At 38.6% G+C, this 19,939-nt stretch overlaps 1 protein-coding gene across 1 annotated transcript in view; it reads left to right on the top strand.

Annotated features, from left to right (window-relative positions):
* The window catches only part of LOC149474727 (serine/threonine-protein kinase Nek6), a 281,492-nt gene that overhangs the window by 171,573 nt on the left and 89,980 nt on the right, over positions 1-19,939 (top strand). The window contains exons 6-7 of the mRNA XM_089667137.1: positions 2,064-2,172; positions 8,220-8,327. Coding sequence (XP_089523263.1) covers positions 2,064-2,172; positions 8,220-8,327 — 217 coding nt within the window. The remainder of the gene's footprint in view (positions 1-2,063; positions 2,173-8,219; positions 8,328-19,939) is intronic.

The raw sequence follows: 19,939 nt of genomic DNA, 5'->3' as shown, positions 1-19,939 counted from the left end.
TTTTTTTTTGGGGTGGGGGGGCTCTTTTCTCCACAGATAGTTTAAATATAGAACTTAAATAAAATAATGTATAAAATTTTTGTTTTGGTAGCGTATGGAAGGTTTCAAGGCTTTAAACCCCCGTCAGTTTATATTTTTGCTGTCTGGTTCTGTTGGGTATATTTCCATTCACTTCCTATATCGGAGAAGCAGCAGGAAGTCAGTTGAAGAATTAATTTATTTGTTGTTTATAGAACAGGTGTCTCTGTTGGAAGACTTTTTTTAACCTTTTGTTCTTGTGACAAATTCAAAATTTTGGATTTCCCATAATTTTCTCGTTATCTCGATAACAGCGGTCACCAGGACTAATAGAGACTGAATCTACCAATCTACCCAACAGGCAAATAGACATCAACAAAAACCTGAAAGAGCTTTTAATTCTTCCTAACTATTCAAAACTAAAAAAAAGAAAGTGTTAACTGTACACATACTTCAAGATTAAATATAGAGAAAGCAATGTTCTTTATACTTGTAGACATTTTCTTCAGGATTGTCCAAATGCTAAACTTCCTGCTATTCAGGTTCTTCAGTAGGTTTAGTTGTACTTGCAGAAAGAAAAATGCCATTTACCTTACATTAGCTGTCATTTCTTCTTGCTCTACTTTTTCTTTTTATATAGTCTTTGTGAATGATAGGAGGGCCTCTTTAGAAGCTCCACTGAGCTTTTGGTGTTTTATACACGCTCATAATGTATTTTTCAGAGTTTGCTCCAGGCGAATGGTCCATTTGTCACAGTTTGTGGTTCTAAGGCATTAAATATGTTGTTCAAGGTAATTAAGACATGAGATGCTCATTACAGTGAAAAGGCATCTCCACCTGTCAGAGCGAGTTTTGTTCTGCGAAGCTGATTCAGTGGATGTAGTAAATGGGTTAGTTTAGCTCTCAAGGCTGGGAATGGTCTAGAATTGGTTCTGAAGTACTTACTGTGGGACTGCACTATAAAGAGATTAGTGAAAGTATTATTTTTTATGAAGATAATTAATCATTGCATTTTGATAGTTGTATTGTAAAAGGAAGTTTAATCAGTATTGTTGGTGTTAGTGAAATCTCATTCTGTTCTCACTTTTGAAGATTAGAGTATAGGTGTCTTTTTTTCAGGGCCATTACTGTCTTTTTATTTTATTTTTTAGCAATTTATTTGTTCAGTTCAAATTTAAAGCCTGTTTGCTTAAAATAAATAAATCAGCACAAGGGACATTACTTACCGTCCATGAGATGTGTGCATTGAGCAGCTGTGTCCTCCTTTTGCTGAAATCTTCCTCCACCAATGCCCTCCCACCCCCACGGTCGTAATTGTACAGTGGGTTGGGGGTTAACAGAACTAATGGGCTATGATAGGCACTCATCAAAATGGCCTGATTATGCCCCCTCTCTTTCCACCCAGGTCCTCCATTCACAGAAGCTGTTCCATGCATGAAACTGGAACTCTGAACAGAGAGGGATGTTTGATAGGTCTTCCTCCTACATTCATAGAAGCTGTAATAATGGCTACTATGAATGGAGGAGGTGGGCAAGCATAGTTAGGCACTCTTGATGAGTGCCTGTCACAACCCCTTAGTTCTATTAACTCCTGAGACACTTGAAGATTACAGTGGGGGGCTGGGGGGGGGGGGCATCGGAGGAGGAAGATTTCGGGGAAAGCAGGACACAGAAGATTAGGGGAAAATGTAATGTCCCTTTTCCTGATTTTTTTTTCTTATTTTAAACTTCGGCTTTATTGTATCATTTATGATTCTTCCCTGACATTTTAAAAGAGAATGTGTTTTCGGGGCCATTTTTTCTGCCATTGCTTTTTTTTAGCCATTTATATTTTTAGTTCCTATTTAATGCACACCTTCAGATTTTCAAGGGTTTTTTTTCTGTTATTCAGTCTATGTTTTTCCCTTTCTGGTGTCTCTCGTCTGCCCTCTGTGAACCCTTCTAGACATGCTATGCATTAATTTCCCACTTTTTCTCCATCGACCTTTCACCTTCTTTACGTTCTTGAACTCTATCTTGTGACAAGCATTGTTTTCTCTTTACAGTATTTTAAGAAACAGAAGCGATTAATACCAGAGAGAACTGTATGGAAGTACTTTGTGCAGTTGTGCAGTGCCGTGGAACATATGCATTCCCGCCGGATCATGCACAGAGGTAATCTCAGTATCCAGCCATGACCTGTTCATCCTGAAGAGTAAACACCTAATCCTGCATGCCTGTACAGGAGCACAGCTGCTTCTCTATGCTCACTGCATAGAACTACTTATCAAATACAACAGCAACCTTATAGCTTTTTCTAAGCACACAACAGAACAAATGAATAGTAATTCATAGGCATTAAAACTGGATAACATTAGGCTCATTTGAGTATTTATGTTTTTGTTATTTGTAGGACAGGCATACTGTGCAAAGCTATTCATATTGAAATTATTCCCCTAAAGTGGAGCTGTATGCTGATCCTCGGCCATCTTCATTGGCCGGCGTGGGATAATGTCACTCCTGCGCATGCAGGACTCAGTCATTCCAGTACATAGAGATTGTGCCAGCAAAGTAAGCTAAGCTTTGCATGTTCAGTTTACATGTGGGAGAAGGCAGCAAGCGGGCAGGTAAGTGTATTGTATTGCAGAATTGCAGTTGGATGCCTTATCAAAATCCCACAGGAACCACAACTCTCTCAATGTAAAAACATTTAGGCCAGATTCAGACCTTTGCAGTGCATTACTGCATGCACTGCAATCAAGTGGAACTAAACCATCCTATACTTTACAGCAGGGGTCTCCAAACTTTCACTTTCAGTAAGTTTTTATTCAAGACAAGGACAATGATACAAACATTATCAAACAAATGTCAAAAGATTGATGCACTCTCAAATTTGGTCAGGGACTAGGTTGTCTCAGTCAAGTTACATACAGACAAAAGATACCAAACCTGATAGGCTGGTCAAATAGAACAGTAGCTTACCAAGGATGTAAACTTCAATAACTGAGATTACCCAGTTACAATGGAAAGAATAAAGTCATGACTGTGGAAGAGCGTGGTATTAAACTGCAGAACAAAGTGTTAACCTCTTCCCACCCGCCATACAAGGAAATGATGGGCGGGCGGGCGGCTGTTCTCTCGTTCTGGGAGGACACCATATGACGTCCTCCCACTGTAACTGTGCATGCACGACCTCGGGGGGCACGTGACGATCGGTTGTGCGCTGTGTTCCTAGGACACAGCGGATCACCGATCACTGTAAAGAGCTGATGAAATCGACTGTGTCATGTGATCAGCTGTGTCCAATCACAGTTGACCACATGTAAATAGGAAATGCCGGTCATTTGCAGCCCTCTCTCTTACGCTGACAGCTCGTGAGGAGAGCCGGTAATCGGCATTCCTCAGAGGAGACATCTACACTGATCATCAGGGCACTGATGATCAGTGTAGCCCCATCAGTGCCACCTGACAGTGCCCATCAATGGCCCTTGTAAGTGCCCATCAATGCCACATGCCAGTGCACATCAATGCCACATATCAGTGCCCATCAGAGCTGCCTTTCAGTACTGCCTATCAGTGCCAGTCAGTGCTGCCCATCAGTGCCAGTCAATGCCACCTAACAGTTCCAATCAGTGCTGCCTATCAGTGCCATATATGAGTGTGGCCTTTCAGTGCCCATCAGTGATGCCTGTCAATGCCCATCAGTGCCACCTATCAGTTCTTCATCTACAGTGCCGCCTATCAGTGCCCATCACTGCAGCCTCATTAGCACACATCAGTGAAGGAAAAAAAATACTTATTTATAAAATTTTATAACAGAGACTAAGAAAAAACTTAGGGGGGAAGCTACAAAATCCTTCACAAATAGCCCCTCTAATGATACTTCAGGTACAGGACTGTCCGCAAATGTTAAGGTCCAAAATAAAACATAAAAGAGGTCTTGCCATAATTGCAAGCTTTCCAAACACCTCCAAATCCTCAACAGCACATTGTGGTGTAAATGGCCTTGGTCAGCGCAGCCAAAAGGGAAAGCCATATCTAGCAGGGGCATATAGATCAATAAAGATTTGACAGGGGTTCTAACACTTCACCCCTCTGTCCAAAAAATGGTTGTACACATAATATTTTCCCATTACCCTTCTCCTATTACTTGCAAAATAACTTTACTATAAAAATTTCTGCCTACCTTTTCTTGTATGCTCTGTCAATGCTGCCTCTTGTCATATTAGAGAAGTTAAAATTTGACATTAATGTGACATGCATTTTAAAAGTAAAATTCCACTTCAAGGCATTGACTATTAACTTTATTAGTCATAGTAACCTCCTCTACATATTTCTCTGATCAGATTTTCTTTATTTACAGGGCTTCACTTTCCTGATTATTAGACTACGCCATGTCCACCTGCACCCTGCCCCATAGCAGTACTTTCATTAGCCACTAAAGTGTTCTTACTTGACAGCATATGACAGTTGGGCAAACCAAAGTCTAGAGATTGTGGAATACAGGGCCCTAGTATGCAACCACAAAGTTTGCTCACATTTCATAATTAAATGACAGGAGTTTGATCAGATGCTAGAGTAACAGCTTGTAGACAAACACATTGAAACCATAAGTGACAAAATCCTTGTTGCTTCTGGTTTCTGAAGTCGCAGAAGAGGAGGAACAATGGGAGTTTCTCTCACTCTATACAGTGCATCCAATGCGACCAATCTGGTAAAGGCAGAGGCAGGGACCGGGAGGGGGCTTGACCTCCTTCCACTGCCTATAAAAGTGATCAGGCTGTATAACTGCTCAGATCACTTTTACCTTAAAGAGAATTGCCAGCTGGACAGAATGATATCTGGATCATGGCTGCACTCGCAGCCATGACCCAGATTTCAGCAGAACTTCCCAAGGATGTACTGTATATATATATGTACAAAGTCAGGATGTGGTTAATTTATAAATTAATGGGGAACAGAATTTGGGTGTCACACCCAGTGACTCCCAGTCTAATCTGCAAGACTGAACTGTTAGTTTGAAAACCAGGTCCAGTACAAGGCAGCAGATGGCCAGGGTGATGTGGAAACAAGAGTTCACCCCTGTGCCCCTCCCTCAGCACAGTGCCGAAAGTGAGTGCTTCTCTTGCTTCTGCTTGGCTGTGCCCCATGTCTGTCAAAAAACCCGAACTTTAACTGCATGAGTGGTTGCAGTCATGGTTCAGCCAAGAGTTTCCCACCCATCCTCAATTTTCAAAGCTTTCTCTAGCAAGTTGGTGCCAATGGGGCCACCCCTGGCCACAATGTTGGATTCAGCAGGAGTTTGCCAAAATTCAAGCTATGTAGGGTCAGCATTAAAAGGCTACCAAAATGAGTCCAGTACAAAGTTTTGAAGAAGCAACAAAAAAACTCTACACCAGCTTTTGCCATCCAGCATTACAGAGCTAGATACATTTGTAGATTCAGATGTGCAAGAGTGGTAAATTCTTATTTCAAATAACACACAGCTTTCATCACAAACAATGTACATTTACTCAGGCTGTGAATATTTATATAATCTACAAATGTCTGCTTTTTGTATATTTATTTTTTGTGTCATTACAGATTTAATTTAAATTTTTACCATTTGATTCATACAGCATACATAACACTGTGAAGACATGATATAACCTCACAGTATGCTGCATGAATCCAATAGTAAAAAGCACAATTAAATCTATTTTAATTCCAGTTTGCACAATATGTGGTTTAGTTATTTGGTAAATGCATCTGCAGAGCATTGTAGAAATAAAGGAAGGAAATAATATTGATAAACCCATAGTGTGTTTGTTCTGTATTTATCACTTAAAAAAATAATTGCTGAAGACAGAGATACTTATTTTGATATTAAGGCTGTTAATGTTGCCCTGGATTCAGGCACTGATATGTCACAAGTCACCAGCACTGAGCTAGTTAACAAACTTGTTTTTTGCCGCCGTCTGTTCATCCTGTTACCTCTGAACATTTTTGTTTCATCCAGTCTTTGAAGCTTAGCTCTGATTGGACCTGATGAAACTGTCAGAGGATGATGTGTTTTGATTCCTTGCTGAAGGTCTTTGCACAGCCTAGCTGTGAAGTGTAGAATACAAAAGCATTGATCAGAGTTTTGAATTCATGTTGTGTTTAGGGCATTGGGACACATGACTTCCCCTTTTGAGAAAGTTTCCTGATCAAGCTTGTAATGATCTTTAAGTGCCTAGAGTGGTTTGTTTCCAAGCCTGCTCTCTCCTATAGAATGGTGCCGAGTAAAAGGACAAATCCTTTGGTCAGCGTAACATTGCTTGTTTTGAAGTTATTGGGATATCAGAGCACAGGCTTAGAGCCTTACCTTAGTCTTTGTAGAGGTTGAACTTGTAACTGGAAAGGTAGAGAGTGAACATGTTGACAGTGTGGTCTTATTAAACTAGGTTGTCCTGATTAATAAGTGTCCAACTACTGAGCAGTTCTTCGTAGTTTGTGTACTTTACCATCTCATCGATATCTGTTATGTGATTAGTACCAAACACGGAAAGTTGCACAAGACAAAGAACAATTCATAGGCAGTTTAGAAGATTTCTTTTCCACTTTTATGTTTTGCCAAAGCATAACGCAAATGCTTATACCAACCAAGGGTGCATTTAATGCAACACAAAATGTCTCAGCCCCGTGGGAAAAAGTTTAAACTATCAGTTTGCTTAAACAGGTAGTCAGGTTGGGGTCATTTGGTCCTTTTCTGTCTCCCACTACAGTACGTCTTGTGTTCTCTCCCTCATGACAAAAGACCGAGGGGTGGATGCACCATTTGTGCCAACTGGGCAAATGCAAGGACCCACAATGTGCCTGAGAATTTAGAGGGCCTATTAACATGACATGTACATTGGGCAGTATGATATAATGCAGCAAGACCCCATCTTGCTGTCATCTCTTGCTGATACTATACCCACAGATGGTTGGAAAGCAAGGAAAGAATAGGCTGTCCGTTCTACCCAGCCTCTACAGATCTCTCACCCTGCCATGGCTAGTAGTTCAGAATGCAGTTGTACTAAAACAAGCTGAGGAAAGGAAAGAGTTTTTCTTGAAACATGTACTGTGACCTCTTAATGCTCTTGAGTTTGCATAGCCAGGATTGTTGATACAGGTCTATTTAGTTTCCACAGATCCCTCGCCCTGCCATGGCTAGTGGCTGGGGATGCTGTTGTCCTAAAAGAAGCTAATCGTCAGGCTGAGGGAGGGAAAGAGGTTTTTCTTGGAATGTGCTATGTCTTCTTCATGCGCTTGAGTTTGTAGAGCCAGGATTGTCGATAGAGGTCTATTCCCCTCATGTATAGACCTATGTGGACTGGAATGTTCTAGCCCTCATGTACATGGGGCCACAGAATGTAAAACTGAATTATACATCTGAAATTTATGTTGTACAGCTCTAGGCACCCATGTGTATCCCCAAACACTTGTTATGGTAGAGGCAAAGGATGTGTAGAGACTGAGTTGAGTGGAATGCTGGTTCTTGCCTTGCTTCCCAAATCCTTGTGAGTGTGTTACTGCTATGTTTTTTTTAATAAATCAGTATTGATTTACCACATAGGGTTGACTATGCTTTCCCACATTTGTCATGGTCAGTGTACTTGGAGTTCCAGCTCCCACTTCCTTGAACTGGCAGCAACACTAAGTACTAGTGGTATGTTGTATAGCTGATTCTCTGGGCGTACTTTTGCTACATTTTAACATTTATTGTGATTAGTGATATTTATTTGTATCTATTATTTGCTATTTCCATTCTATATACACAAATACTTCCCTATTTCTACATACTGTATATATAAGTTACTTCTTCCTCTGATCTGTATTACTTCAGCGCCACTTTACTTTTGTCTCATTTCTATGAATCTCATAAAGGCATTCTTGTCTTCACGCTTATTGAACCCAACAGTTTTGTTCATGCTATGGTTTGTACCAGATGCAGTATGCTGATGAAAGGCTTAGACCGTTTGTCAGATTTGTGCCTAAGAGTTTTGAGATAAAGTTTGTACAGCAGAAATAATCAGTATAAAAAAGTAGGTAGGTGAGAAATCCACGGCATTGTTATGAAAGCTGATGCTTGGATTTCTTGATATATTATCATTTCTCTCTGTCCTTAAGCACATCAAGCAACTGTGCCAGGGCACAATTTTTATTTTATTTGTACAAAATATGGTCATGTTAAACTAATTTTTACTACTTTCCTACAGATATAAAACCTGCTAACGTCTTTATCACAGCAACAGGAGTTGTGAAGTTAGGAGACCTTGGACTTGGCCGGTTCTTCAGCTCCAAAACCACCGCGGCACATTCCTTGGGTATAAATCTTATATTTCCTCTTACTTGTATTAACACGGACAACATTCTTCACTGAACATGTTAATTTTGTCTTTTTGTCTACACTACACATAGGTTTCTAAGCAGGAACATGAATACGGTTCATTGGGCTCCATAGCAAAATTTTGATAGGGCTCCCAGGCTACCTCTCTACTGTCATTGATCTTACCATAAAGTAAGGCTATATCATGGCCAGGTAGCAGGAGAGCTGTCGGCATAGTCAGTACATTACTAGAGACCAGAGCTGTGGACAGACGTTGTCATGGAAGAGGGGCATCAGTGCAGGGAATTCGATGTTAACATTAAAGTATAACTAAAAGCAAAACATTTTTTTAAGTTTTGGATAGAGTGGAGAGGGACTCGAACACCTATTGGGTTTTTATTGCTGTTTGTCCTCCTGTTAGGGAGAATCACCCTGTTTGTCCCATTTACCATTATCATTGAAAGTGAAAATAAAATAAAATCCCAAATTTTGAGTTGTCCCCAGAAAAGAGGGAAAAAACTTCCAATAGGGACACTACTTTTGGTGATCTGGGGGGCCCAAGGAATTCCCTAAATTTGCAGGGATTTCCTCTCACTTCCTGTTTTGGCTATGGGACCGGAAGTGAAGGGAAATTTCCCCAATGGGACACAAGATAACACAGATTTTAACCCTCCTTACACTATCCAAAATGAAAAAGAAAAGTTTTGCCTTTTGCCAAAATGAAAAAGAAAAGTTTTGCCTTCTACTTTAATTTTTCAGCTAACTATTCTGTCCTCAGTAGCTTACCAGTCTTTTTTGGCATCTCTGATCTAAGGACCATAAGATCCTAAGCCGTCCCACCTCTTCCACTGACAAGCAGGTGGTGTAGTAGTCAGAAAAGAAAAAACAAAAAGGTGTTTTTGCAATAAAAATAAGTATCACAATTTTTATATTATGAAGTAATTGTAAGTACTCCCACAAGCGGCTCTACACATACACAGATTTTATGGCCTCATGCACACTGGGCGTTTTTACAGCTGCTGTTTTTGTCTTTTTGTCTACAGCCAGTAAACTCCCCAGCATGTTATCCTATGTGTTCATGCACACATAGGATTTAATCATCTTTTTTTGGCAGGGGCATTTTCTGGCTGGAAAAAACCCTCAGAACTAGTGGGTTTCAAGATATGTTTATTTAGCTGTAAAAACACACTAACGCTGGTAAGCGCATTAAAACGCAGCAAACCAGCCTTTTTGAACATTTTTTTTTAGACAAAATTTGTTTTCAAAAACGCGCCTAAATGCTACTGCAAAAACCCTAAAAACACTGAAATCTTGAGTTTTTAACATGACTTTATACCTTCAAACCCCAGGACCCTTAGCAGCCCACATGGGCTGCTAAGGCCATTGTTACACCACTGGTTCTAAGTGATCCCTTTCAAAACAGTTTTCACTATAGTCCAACATTTGTTTACTATTTTATGAAGTTAATTTCATAGAAAGGGCATTCATTATTTTCTGTGTTTATGCAGACATTGAAGGGGCAATCCATTGTCAAAATGTGTACCGTACGTCAAAATCTAGCAAACTGTGTAGATGGGCAATGGGGTATTTTCTGCACTTATATTGCTGCCATTTGAAACTCAGAAGAGTCTGCTATATTTGCATGCATTATGTTTTTCAAGCCTCTGTGCTCTTTGCTATGTGAAAATAATTAGCACAGAGGCTAATTTTCTGTAAAATGACAACTCTTGACCACCTACCTAAGAAATTGATAGACATTTGCAATTCTAAGCTGCAGTTTATTATTTTGAAATGTTTGCGTTTCAGTAATTTTCCCTACTTTGCAAAATAAATATGCAAATGAGAGTGTTTTTATAATACAAACGTTTTTTAATTAGATACAAAAACCTGTGTATAGGTGCATATCAAACTTTACTGATGACAAGTACTTGAGTTTTTATTAAATATCAGCAAATTTTAAAACACAACATCAAGCAAACCGCTAAATATATTATTGTAATGCATATACTGTATGTGAGCTCTTGTTCTTGTCAAAAGTTTGAAATTCTATTTAACCACTTTTGATGCAAGCTTTTGGTCACATAACCTAGCCAGTTCTGTGACCTCATTATTTATTCTAAGCAGATATAAAAGATAAATTATTGCAACTCTGTAATTATTATGCAAGTACCAATATCAGCCTCTTGCAGTCCTTGTACAGCAGAGCTGGAATGAGAGAGAAAGAATCAGTACGAGGAGCCAATCAGTTTATATGTTGACAAGAAAAATGCTGATAGGAAGAGTAAGAGTGGCAGAAAAATGAGATCATCCATGTTGCCTATTGTCCTTTCACTGTCTAGTTACAGGCTGGGGCAGCAGGTCCAGGACATCTTGGGCTCAGAGAAATTGGGTTGAATGATGCTGGTCATCAAAGTGAGCACATCTAGTGGCAAAGAAAAGTACTGCAGGGGGAAACTGGATTCAAACTAGCTATTGCAGCAAAGGCTGATTTTTGTAATTTTATGCTATGCGTTTTCATTCTGTTAATTTTGGCTGGAGTTTTGCTTAAGACAATACATTTTGTTTGCTGGCACATTCTTACCCTGTAACTGAGAAATAAGGGACCAGTATGATGAAATGTTAGATCAGTGGTCTCCAAACTGGCTTGGGGGCTGGATGAGGCGCTTTGCATGCCTTTATCTGGCCCTTGGGGCACTATTCCTCCTATTGATACTGATATGATACATTATTCTGTCAACTGACACCAACAATGGGGCACCATTTCTCCCACTGGCACCAACAATGGGGCACCATTTCTCCAATTTACACCAATAGGGCACTATTCCTCCCAATCATACCAAAAATGGGGCACTATTCCTCCACCTAATACCAAATGTGATGTTTATTCCCACTGATGCCAGGAAAATTTCCACTCCCACTGGCCACAGTCTGGAGCCCCTAAAGTCTGAAGGACAAAAAAATGTCCCTTTGTTTAGAATGTTTGGAGACTCCTCTGCTAAATTAACAGTGCTGACTTACCAGTATTGCTTCTTTTTCTTTTCCCACTCTGACTTCTACTATACAAAGAATCACAAAAAAATATTTAATGCATAAGGGCTCATTCACACTAGCTTTGGTCTCTGAATATAGAATTCCTGACGTTGCATATGTACATCCCCGGCCTGTACAGCTAAAAGGGTTAGCAGTTATAGGGGCGGTAAAAGCATATACATGTTACTTTGTTCATGGAATAATTGCTTTTAGCCCTGGTTCACACCAGTGTGACTTGCAGGTTTGAAGTTGCATGACAAGTCGCCTCCCATTACTGGCAATGGCCCAGTTTTAACCGGTACAACTCAATTGGCAATGAATTTGAAGAGGTTCCTGCACTATTTTTGTGCAATGTCATTGTGACTTGCATTAACATGTTAATGAAGTCACACTGAGTGGCAGAAAGCCGCAATGAAGTTGCAAAGAATAGTCGGCTAACAATGTTAGACCCCTCTTTGCTGTTTCAATATTTGATCATTGCTGGATCTTGCATCTATATAAACTATGATAACATCATATTTATATAATCTTTGTGCTTTTAATATAAAGGTTTTTATGAATATTTCCTGGTATTATTACCTGTTTAATACAGTGTCAGGGACATCTGCTTTTGATTAATTAAAAATTCTACGTGCTATTATAAATGTATATGGGTTCATTCTGGTAATTGTAGCCCTTTCAACATTTTAATTGCTTTTAAGAAGGTGGTCTCCCTTATGGGCAATTTTATCTTTTTTTTTTTTAAAGATTTCATAAAACTTTGTATTCTTTTGTAAAATCATATGTTGATGGATACTTGAAGATTCTCTCTATGCATCACATATACAATAATTATATTTTTGAAGTCAGGGTATCACCAGTGACATACAGGGGTTGATTTACTTAAACTGGAGAGTGCAAAATCTGGTGCAGCTCTGGATAGAAACCAATCAGCTTTCAGGTTTTTTTGCCAAACCTTAATTGCACAAGCTGTAGTGAGAAGCTGATTGGCTACCACGCATAGCTGCCCTAGATCTTGCACTTTCCAGTTTTAGTAAAATGACCCCAGTGTTCCTACCTGGTGAATGCCCTTGTGTGAGCACTACCTTATGAATGGGAAAAGCTTCACATGTTCCCACATATCCAGAATTGAAAGGATGTTTTACAATGCCTGCATGTTTTACAGTTACAAGCTGAAGTTAGAAGCTGATTGGCTAACATGCACAGCCAATCAACATTTTGCACTCTCCAATTTTGGTAAATCAGCCCCATAGAGAATAAGGATTTGTTTTTTCAACTACAGGTCTTTAGGAGCAAGAACCTTAACCTCCCTACCTGACAGTGGTTCTGACCCCTCACTACTCAACCAAATCTTAAAAAAAAGATATAATTTGTTTAAACACAACCTTTCAGAAACATGTTCTCATCTAACAGGAGCACTATCGTTATCAATTAGCCCCTAGGCTAAGGTGATATAATTGCTTTCACATCTATGTGAAGTTTACACAGCGCAGTTTTCAATTAACAAAACTAAAATTTGCTATACATCCTGTTTGAATGTAATGAATGATATTACTAATCACAATTGTCCTATATATAGAAAAATAAAGAGAAGAAAAAGAGCATATAGAGAAGGGCACACACACTTTGCCTGTAGAGAACTGTAAAATTAAGTGTTCTTGCATGGCAAGACCACTTACTGTTATCTCACATATATATTCTTATTATTATAGCCAAATTTACAAACCCTAACTCCTCCCACAGTTTTTACACTACATAGACAGTAATATACCGAAACGTGCGGATTGTTCCCGATTGGTGTGCTATTACTTTGTGGAACGTTTCGCAGAATGGTTCACGAAATATCGGCATTTTTGTGGTGAAATTGGTCCCATAGGAATGGCAGAATGTTCAAAACTAGAGTGGGAGTTGACAAAAGCTAGAGTGTGAGGTGAAAAATCAGGACATGATTTCTAAACTGCCATCATTCTCTCATTTTCAAGCCCACCTACACAAATCTTATATCAAAATGTTCAGCTATCCCTGCTGCCACTAAAAATGTCCACGGCTAAGCCATAGTCCTGATAGTTTTCACAATATGACCATTTGTTTGCAACTCACGCAGCCCATTGACATTCATTGAAACTTCACTTTAGCCACCTCAAATTTGAAGGGCAATTTCTAAACTTCGACTGTGCTTTCATTTTTAGTATTTTAGAGACATACTATGCATCAAAATGTAGGTCTCTGTCTTGTGATTCTCACAATATAAAGCTCTTCGATGTAGGATTTATAATTTTTAAACTACAACCGTTTGAAGATGGCAACTGCCAGTAAAGTGAGCAAGTTGGAGCAGTTTGTTTTTAACCGCTCTTCTCTGCCCTTGCTGTAGAGTGAGTTGCCATAGGAACCCAGGTGTGTGAACAGGCAGCAGAGTGACAAAAGCTACTCCACCCAGTTACTCCGCCCACTCCAGTTGTAGACTACTGGTGGAGGCAAGAACACTTCACACAATTTCCCCAGAAACTGTAGCTTTTCTAGTTATTATACAGGATTTATATAGCGCCAACAGTTTACTCAGCGTTTTTCAATATAACGGGAGACAATACAGCAACAATACAGTTCAATACAAGAGGGAAAGGGCCCTGCTCCTTGGAGCTTACAATCTAGGAGAATGAAATAAAATAAAAATCTGCCTAACTTGCTTCAGTCTGGTATCAAAGGGCCAAATTATGAAGCTTTCAAATGTCACTGGTAAAGAAGGCGTTATTATGGTGATATGTAGCAACCTGCATGTAGTATGTAATGTTATGTTAATTTTATTATAAATGCCGGTAAACCTAGATCGATGTTATGAACGTGTTCACTTATCTGAAAAAAATAATTGAGCGTTGCACATGCTGTCTCTTTATGTGTATGTGGAGGCTGTCCTTTTTGATGTCTATGTAGATATGGATAAATATTAGAAAAATAATAGAAAAAAACATATCAGACTCTGTTAAAATCATGTCAGACGGCATGAGCCCAAAATATGATTGTGTCCACCTAATGATGAGATGTTGTGCGACAGCTGCACTTATTATATTAATGAGAATGAACTAGAGTCCTACAAGTCATATCCTCCGCACGCCAACTAGACAAGCATTACAAAAAAGATAGCAAGTAACTGCTTTATAGTCATGCTGTGAAGCGTACCTCTACCTTTTGCCTGGTCCTTATATCTGTGATTAGTCTAGTAAACCGGTTCCTAAAAATGCATTGTTTTATGAATACATATTAAAGAAGTGATGTTACCCTCTGTAACTACAGTACACTCTTTTTTCTAGTGTGTGTTACACAATTAAAACATTACCATCTTTTTAATTCAAAATAAAAGCTACTTTGCACTTGAATAATAAAGTTAACTCTGCTTCATACTCCTACTACTCCCTTTACTAGTGGTTTGGACCTATGTCAGTAATTATTATAAACTATTAAATTGACACAAACTCAAACAGCAGCTGTTCATGAAACATTAACAGAGTTGAAAGCCTGCTCAGGTTAACTTTAACCTGAATTTGATATAAATGTTCACAAACAGACTCATCATGTTTCCACCAGGGTTTCTAGATATGACTCTTTTCACACGACCCTGTGCTCAGCAATCTGCAGCATACTCTTGGGTGTGGTCAAAGCTGCAAATGGCTAAAAGAGGTGGTGAGGCTTATAACCTAGGAACAAATGGTTAGTAGGCAGGACCATAAAAAAAATATTCATTAGTTGTAGAAAAAAAACTGTTAAATGTTTGTATGGCAGAGGCATCTGTGGTTGTCACAGGAACTTCCCAGGATGAACCTGTGAAGCTAAAGTTACATCACTAGGGCTCCACTAAATCAGAAAGTGGAAAAACAGTAATTCTGGTGCCGAAACCAGGAACAGGAACCATTTGAGCCAGTCCAAGATGGAGGAAGTACATTTCAAAATAATAAGGAAAGCCTCTGCTGGTAGACCTCTGTGTAACACAGATAAAATTGATGAAGTGGCACATCAACCACAAAACTTATCTTTTGCTGTAATAAAAAGCTCACTAACCACAACTCCAACCCCTCTAAGTTACCACTCTACACATCCATGGGCGCCGCTACTATACAAGCTGTTGAATTTTTTTTCTACCACTAACAAGTTCAGACCATTCTGATGTCATTGGGATCTTTGATTGGGTTTCCCAAGACATTGAATGCAATTGCCCACTTCCTGCATGGAGACGGGTATTCTCCACAAGCATACCTGAAAGGTTGCCTTTACCATTACATCTGGTAATTCACAACCTCACCAAATTTAAGTGCTTTTCATACTGTTTTTCAGTACAACACATACATCTAATAGCACTTACTATACAATAGGGCTCTTCTGCCTCTACTCATATTTTCATTCTTCTGGAGGATAACACATAGCATTTATCTTAAACCTCATATTTTGAAGACCACCACCCTACAGACACTATATACAAATATGGGTGCCATCAGGTACATGGATTTTGTCAACAGGGCCCTATAAAGTCTCTTCAGCAACTGACACCACCGGGAGTATAGATATCTTATTCCCTTATTCCACTGTGCTAAGTAGTTCCTCCAGTCAACACCCACATTACTGCAGGACAAAGTAGTGTGTATGAACTGGCATAAGGAACCATAGCAGGGAACACAAGAGGTCAACACTTCTAGAACTGAATACTTTAGCTTTTTTTCTTCATCAAGATAATACAGACAAGGATAGCGGTATGGGAAAAGTGACATTGTTTCTTTAGTTTTTTTTATAACCTTAAACTGCACAAAATATTTTCTGTCTCTCTTACTTAAATTGCCTGTCTCTGAATCCTCTCCAAAACTCCTATTTTATTACAATGTGCTGCCCAAAACTGGACCAGATACTCTAGAGCAGGGGTTTCCAACCTATTGACTTTCCTGGGCTCACGTTGGAAGAAGAGGAATTGTCTTGGGCCACACATAAAATACACTAACAATAAGGATAGCTGATGAGCAGAAAAAGTCAAGCAGATCACAAGTTAATAATATCTGATGCAGATAATGTACCTGAGTAATAAAACTTAATTTTTTTTTTTTATTGTAAAAGAGGGCAACATAAAAGAAGTGCAATATTTGATAATGTTTTTGATCAACATAATTCTCATCAGATATTCTGGTTCTAATTTTGCCCTTTATATGCTTCATCCTTGAAAATAGTTGTCGAAAACTGATGACATGAATAAGGCATGATTGTGAAGGTTGGGAGATTTTTTTGGGGGGAGATAAAACTCCAGTAAAGAGACACTGTCAAATTTTTCTTCGGGTACATATGTTTGCTGAGTGTAAATTAATTTTTACAAAAAGTTTACGATTTTGTTTCTTTCATCAGCATTCATAGCTGTCTTTGGCCACAGGTAGGACACCCCTGCTCTGGATGTTGCCTTACAAGTGATTCATGCAGAAAGAAAAATTATATTACAGTTATGTGTTTTTTCTCCTGTTTTTACAACTCCAGATTGCATTTGCAGCTGTTGCTGGGCATCAAGTTGTACTGTTAAGCAAGTCCTTTCCCTTTTCTGTGTTGGCCAACTATATTTCATTTAATTTGTATGGGTAATGCTATTTTTCTAGCCTAAATATATAACTTTACTTACTAAAACAATAAAAAACAATAAAAAAATAATTTGCCATTTAACTGTCACTGACATTTTGTGAAAGTCCTTGTGTAATATATCACTATCCTTCAGATTTTGATTAATTCTACATAATGTTGTTTTGCATCATCCCCAAAAATGCAATACTGCTGTCTTTTTAGTCCCCCGGATCGTTTATAAATTACGAATTAATAAACAGACTGGAAAGAAGTGGGCCCAGCAATGATCCCTGTAGTACACCAACTACTACTACCCATAACCCATTTAACAGCTATCCTTTGTCTTTTGACTAGTGTATTACCCAAATAAAAACATTTTCCCCTTATCATTGCTTCCTTATCTTCTGTACCAGGTTATTATGTGGAACATAGAAAAATACGAACAAAAAAACAAAAAAAGTAAATCTTTTAGAGTAGTGATCACCCCTCTATCCCTCTTCAAAATCAGCCAGAACAACCTGTCCTATAGCCCCCAAAAAGGAACAACCATAAATCAACCATATTTCCTTTCTAGGGCTATAAGATTTTGAATAGGGTAATTAACCGTTAAAATTGTGATAAGCAAGGAATGTTCTATGGGTAGAGGGGTGATCATTGATGTGAAAGATTTGCTCTGTTTTGTTTTTTTTTCTATGTATATTCAAGACTTCTGGGGATAAGGTGCAGCAATTTAGTGATTTTCAGAGGTGATCAGTGCACTTTTTTAAGCTGAGAAATTCTATTGTGTGTGTTTAGATATTATGTGGAACAGTTATCAAAAGGTTTTAAAAAAATGCAAATATGTTACTAATATGTTAATATTAACATCCAGATTTAAACTCACATCCTCGTAAAAACTGATCATGCTAGACATGGCCCACCTTTCATTAACTTGCACTGCTTCTCTTTTATTAGATTTGCTATTATACATTCTGTATGTATATGAAGTCTCAAAATACTTTCAAATAATTCACACACAAAATAAGTCAGGCTTGCTGGACTGTAGTAACCTAGTTTTTTTTTTACCCTTCTTAAATAACAGTATGCCTTCCATTCCACTGTATGCCATTGTTAAAAAACTGTTCCAGTTGAATAAGAGTCTAAGAAAAAGAAATAAAGTGGTTTATGAATTACTGAGCTTAATTCTTTTAGCACATCAAGGTAGATGTCTTCTGGACCAAAAGGATTTTTTTTAGCCATAAGTGCACCTCTTACTGTGTAAGACTAGTATGATTAAATGGGTAGTATTGGTTAGCTCTCTGCACTATATTATCCGGCATTGGACACTTGTGTAGAGAGATGAGAATATGCATTTTAAATTGTTTGGCTGCTGGTGGTGGCAGCTCCTTGTAAATCATTGTTGCTTTGTTCTGCATCTCTGAGTAAGCTTGAGAATATTTAAAATAAAATAAAATACCCTGTGGAATCTGTTTTAGAAGACCGCAGGTGCTGGGCTAGAGTCCTGCATTTAATATATATCAGCCACAGGTATTTCACAGTTTATGTAGACCTTAAAGTCTGTTTAACCACTTCACTCCCAAGCCAATTCTGACATTTCTCATGTACACAAAAATCAGCAAATATTTGCTAGAAAATTACTTAAAAACCCCAAACATGATATTATTTTTGTGAGTAGAGGTCCTGGAGAATAGAATTGTTGTAATTTTTTATGTCCCACAATATTTGTGCAGCAGTTTATCAAAAACAAATTTTAAGAAAAAAAATAAATTAATGAATTTTAGAGCATACAAACACAATAGAATACCCAATTTTTTTGGTAACATATAAAAGATAATCTTGTGCGCTGAGTAAATGGATAGCCAATATGTCATGCTTTAAAATTGCATATGCACCTGGGACAGCAATAATACTATATTATTATACTTTATATAGCGCCAAAAGGTTTGCCCAGCACTCTACATTATAGTGGGGGACAGTACATGAGCCAATACAGTAACAAGACAAAACACGAGAGGTTCGCGGGCCCTACTCTTTCGAGCTCTACAATCTAGGTGCAATAAACTACTGTACCTAAAAATCTTCATAGGCAACACTTTAAAAGCCTTTACAGGTTACCAGTTTAGGGTTACACAAGGGGTCTGTTGTTAAAATTATTGCTCTCACTCTGCCGTTTTGGGTGATACCTCACATACAGACATGGCCAAAAATATTGGCACCACTGCATTTCTTCAAAAATGGGTGCAGTTACAAATGTTTAGGTGTTCTCATGTTTATTTCTTTTGTTTGTGTTGGTATGACACAACAAAATGGAGAAACAAAAAGCCAAACCTGACACATTCCATGCAAAACCACAAAAAAGGGGTGGACAAACTTATTGGCACCTTCTCAAAATTGTAATAAGCAATTGCATTCCAGGTTTGTGATGCTCCTGTAATTTGTAATTAAACTCACCTGTATCAATTAACAGGTGTTGACAATAAAGAAATCATACCAGAAACCAGTTAAAATGGTGACAAATTGACTCAACCTTTCTGTTGTGTGTCTCTGTGTGCCATGTGGAGCACGGAGAAGAAAAAGAGCAGAGAATTGTCTGAGGACTTGAGAACACAAATTGTGGAAAAGCATGAACAATCTCAAGGTTACAAGTCCATCTCCAGAGAACCTAATTTTCTGGTGTCCACTGTGCGCAACATTGTCATGAAGTTTACAGACCATGGTACTGTAGCTAATCTCCCTGGGCAAATGTATCAAAGATTGCAATGAAGGATTGTTTGAATGGTGAATAAAGAACCTCAATCAATTTCCAGACAAATTCAAGCTGACCTTCAGGCACAGGGTACAACTGTGTCAGCTTGTACTATACATCCCATCTGAAAGAAAAGGGACGCTATGATAGCAGACCGCAGACCCAGGACCCCACTGTTGACAAAAACATCAAAAGGCCAGATTGTAGTTTGCCAAAACTTACCTCAAGAAGCCAATAACCTTTTGGGAGAATGTGCT

The sequence above is a fragment of the Staurois parvus genome, unplaced genomic scaffold (genome assembly GCF_062004578.1).
Source record: "Staurois parvus isolate SC_StPar_1 unplaced genomic scaffold, SC_StPar_1.0 ptg000002l, whole genome shotgun sequence".
NCBI lineage: Eukaryota > Metazoa > Chordata > Amphibia > Anura > Ranidae > Staurois > Staurois parvus.
The sequence above is the reverse complement of the archived record's forward strand: the minus strand, read 5'-3'. Positions and strand labels throughout refer to the sequence as shown.